The 3,718-nt window shown below is 43.0% G+C and overlaps 1 protein-coding gene across 1 annotated transcript in view; it reads left to right on the plus strand.

The window, feature by feature from the left end:
- Nucleotides 1-3,718, plus strand: part of nfkb2 (nuclear factor of kappa light polypeptide gene enhancer in B-cells 2 (p49/p100)) — a 38,200-nt gene that overhangs the window by 32,192 nt on the left and 2,290 nt on the right. Inside the window, exons 19-21 of the mRNA XM_037698164.1 lie at nt 334-424; nt 496-665; nt 3,493-3,604. Coding sequence (XP_037554092.1) covers nt 334-424; nt 496-665; nt 3,493-3,604 — 373 coding nt within the window. The remainder of the gene's footprint in view (nt 1-333; nt 425-495; nt 666-3,492; nt 3,605-3,718) is intronic.

Below are 3,718 nucleotides of genomic sequence, written 5' to 3' on the forward strand. Positions count from 1 at the left end.
GGCTGCACAGATTAAATATCACATCTAGGCTGCACAGATTAAATATCGCATCTGGGCTGCACAGATTAAATATCACATCTGGGCTGCTCAGATTAAAGCCTGCTGGTTTAGGTCCAACATGGCAGACAGTTGCTGCAAACATGACCCTTTTCTACCATCAGTAAAATTGTTTAAAATTTAGACTCCCGGAGCAAACCTCATCACGATCAAGCACTGGGTGCATGAAGGACAAATGTCTGAGTAAAAGTCTCTATTGTTAATTCAGAAAAGTAAAGACGAGTTAAAAACAAACGTAACTTTGTGTTGAGTGTCCTCACCTCGTCTCCTCCTCAGGTGAAGAATGTGTTGAACAACCGACAGAGTCCGAAGTCGAGCCGGCGCAGCAGTAAGAAGATCAAAGTGAGCAGCAGCAGCAGCTTGGAAGGTTTGTTCAGCTCAGATGTTTGCGTTCTTGACCACATGTCCTCATTTAACGTAACGCTGCTGCTGCTTCAGCCGACGAACACTCGGCGCTGGATGAGGACACGTTGTCCCGGCTGGTGGAGGTTCTGAGTGTCAGAGACGTTCCCTGGATGAAGCTGGCTGAGAAGCTGGGCATGATGACGCTAACTCACCTGTACCAGGACAGTCCAACGCCGTGCCAGCACCTGCTGCAGCACTACAAGGTAACATGTCCAGGTGTGATGCCTGAGAGGACGCACGGTCCAACCTCTGTCCTTCAGGGTTAAGGACACCTTACAGCAGTGACGGATAAATCCACTTTACTGAACAATTCACGTATGACTGAAGATGATTTTAAAATAATATACTAATGGTTTTAATGTTTACAGTCCAAATAAACAGCTTACTCATGACAGATGATTCACAGTGATGACTAAAAGAAAGTCCACCCTCTCAGCTCTGAAGGTTTAACTTGTCAGGATATAAAACTGATCAGGGGCCTCATGTACCAACGGTGCATGCACACAAAAATGTTTGCGTGCTGCAGGTTAAACACACCCGTCACAATGTCAAACGTGTCAAAGTGTATTTAAATATATGTATAATCTTTGGGAGGTCACACGAACCAAACAATGATATGGTCTTTCTCAGTCATGTCACATTTAAAAACGTTGACCAAAGTGCTTCACAAGGAGGTTAAGAACAAACAGGAAAAATAACAATAAAATAATCACTGCAGTTTGACACACACACACACACACACACACACACACACACACACACTCACACACACTCTCCTCTTTGTGTGGCAGACACGTTTTACGCCCCACTCTTACACCATCATCCATTTACCCGCTTCTTCCTATTAGGGTTGCGGGATTCACTGGTGCCCATATTCAGCAGTCACTGTGGGAGAGGTGGGGGACACCCTGAACTGGTCTTCTGTCCATCACAGGGACACCTGGAGACAAACGAGACAAAAAAAACTTTCACTCTCTCACTCACACCTAGGGACAATTTAGAGTTACCAATCAGTCTAACATGCACGAGCCTCCCTCTTTTTGGAAATAGGTGTTCACTACAACCATTTTCATTCTCTTGGCAAATTCCACCACCATCTGTCCTTCCTGGTTTCTTTCCTTGACACCAAACCTACCCATCACTTCCTCATCCCCTCTGTTTCCTTCACCAACATGTCCATTCAGGTCTGCTCTGATCACCTCTCTCTCCTCCCTGGGAATACTCTCTACCACTTCATCCAGATCTTTCCAAAATGTATCTTTCTCCTCCTCATCACATCCAACCTGTGGAGCATAACCACTGACAACATTTAGAATCAGACCTTCTACTTCTACCTTCAGGCATATCACCCTATCTGACACTCTCTTCACCTCTACTACATTCTTTGCCATCTCCTCCTTCAGGATCACCACTACTACATTTCTCTTTCTATCCACACCATGGTAAAACAGTTTAAACTCTGCTCCAATGCTGTGAGCCTTGCTGTCCTTCCACTTGATCTCTTGGACACATCAAACATCTACCTTCCTTCTCTGCATCATGTCAGCCAGCTCTCTACCTTTGCCTGTCATTGTCCCCACATTTAGAGTTGCCACCCTCAGTCGTACATTCTTCACTTTCCTCTTCTTCCTCTGTCTCCTGACACGTTTCCCTCTTCATGGTCTTCAACTAACAGTAGCACAATTTCCACCGGCACCATGTTTGTCAACAGCACTGGTGGCGGTCGTTGTTAACCTGGGCCTTGACCGATCTGCTGTTGCATAGATGAACTTGTATGTTTTGACAAAAGTGTTTTACGTCGGATGCCTTTCTTGACACAGCCCTCATCATTTACCTGGGCTTGGGACCAGAACCAGAGATGTGCTGGCTTGTGCTCCCTAGTGTCTGGTTTAGATCTACATCTATTTATGCAAAAAGGAAGTAAAAGGAAAGGTGTGCAGAAACGTGTGTGCAGGGTTTGATAAATCTGCATATTGCTGTGTGCACATACTTATCTAGTTTTGTCCCTACACCAACTTTCAGTATGGAAGCTGCACTCTTTGATACATGAGGCCCCTGGCTTTATCGAGTTTTAATAAAATTCAAACTGATTCTCAAGTGAACAAAAGTACACAGCAGATTCCACTGAGTCATTTTTATTAAACACAACTAAAGCCAAATGTACAAGCCCCCCATTATGTATACCCTCCTATAGGAACAGTTAACTTACAATGGTGGTTTTAGTGTTTTTTGTGGGACATATTTAGTATCTAATGTTTGCAAAGGAATTTTAACCAACTTTTCAATTAAATTAAATTTATACAGAATCAATTCACATTTCAACACCTTAACAGTAGGGGTTTCTACTGTTAAGGTGTTGAGGGGTGAATTGTCAATCTACATATGCATGTGTATCTTATCTCACTCAGCCTTATAACCTGAACCCCTCACTCACTGCTCTTTGAATTGAGAAAGCTCCTCAGATGAGGAGCGAAACGTCTTCTGTTACAAATAATGTCAGTTTTTGTATTGAATATTTTTTGGACCTATCCTGAGCAGCACACTGGTGACAGTGGAAAGAAAAAATATTAACAGGAGGAAACCTCCAGGAGAATCAGGCTCAGGATAGGTAGTGACTGTCATTGGTTAGAGAGGAAAGGAAAGCAATACAGACAATCACAGAATGGCTGGTCCAAGTGGAGTTTTTATGGTCCAGGTGTTGTTTCTATGGTTCACGTGCAGTTTCTATAGTCCAGGTGCAGTTTCTATAAGGAGAAAGACGATTTATTATTAAGGGTTTACCCTCTACGTCACATTTTAGGACTAGTTCAAGAGTATTACGAAGGGAACTTGTTGGGTTGTGAACACTTTGGGTAAAACCAATTGACTTTTACTAAATTACAAAAGGGGGGTTTCATTCATGTCTTTAATGAATGAAACTGGTAAAAACTAGATTTGTCTTGTTATGGTTAACCCCTGGAATGAAAAGTGGGTGGACTGCCTTTATATCAAACAGGAAGTTATCTCACTTGTCTTTCTTTGTGTATTTAGGTGGGTGGAGGTCCTGTTGAAGTTCTGGTTGAAGCACTTCAGTCTCTAGGTTTGACAGAAGGAGTTACACTGCTGAGGAACACCAAGCTACAAGAGGACAAGCACAACACAGGTAACAACTGACACAGGTTACCAACTAACACAGGTTACTAACAAACACAAGTTACTAACCAACACAGGTTACTAACCAACACAAGGTACCAACCAACACAAGTTACTAACCAAC

The sequence above is a fragment of the Nematolebias whitei genome, chromosome 1, assembly GCF_014905685.2.
Source record: "Nematolebias whitei isolate Nwh7 chromosome 1, NemWhi1, whole genome shotgun sequence".
Taxonomy (NCBI): Eukaryota; Metazoa; Chordata; class Actinopteri; order Cyprinodontiformes; family Rivulidae; genus Nematolebias; species Nematolebias whitei.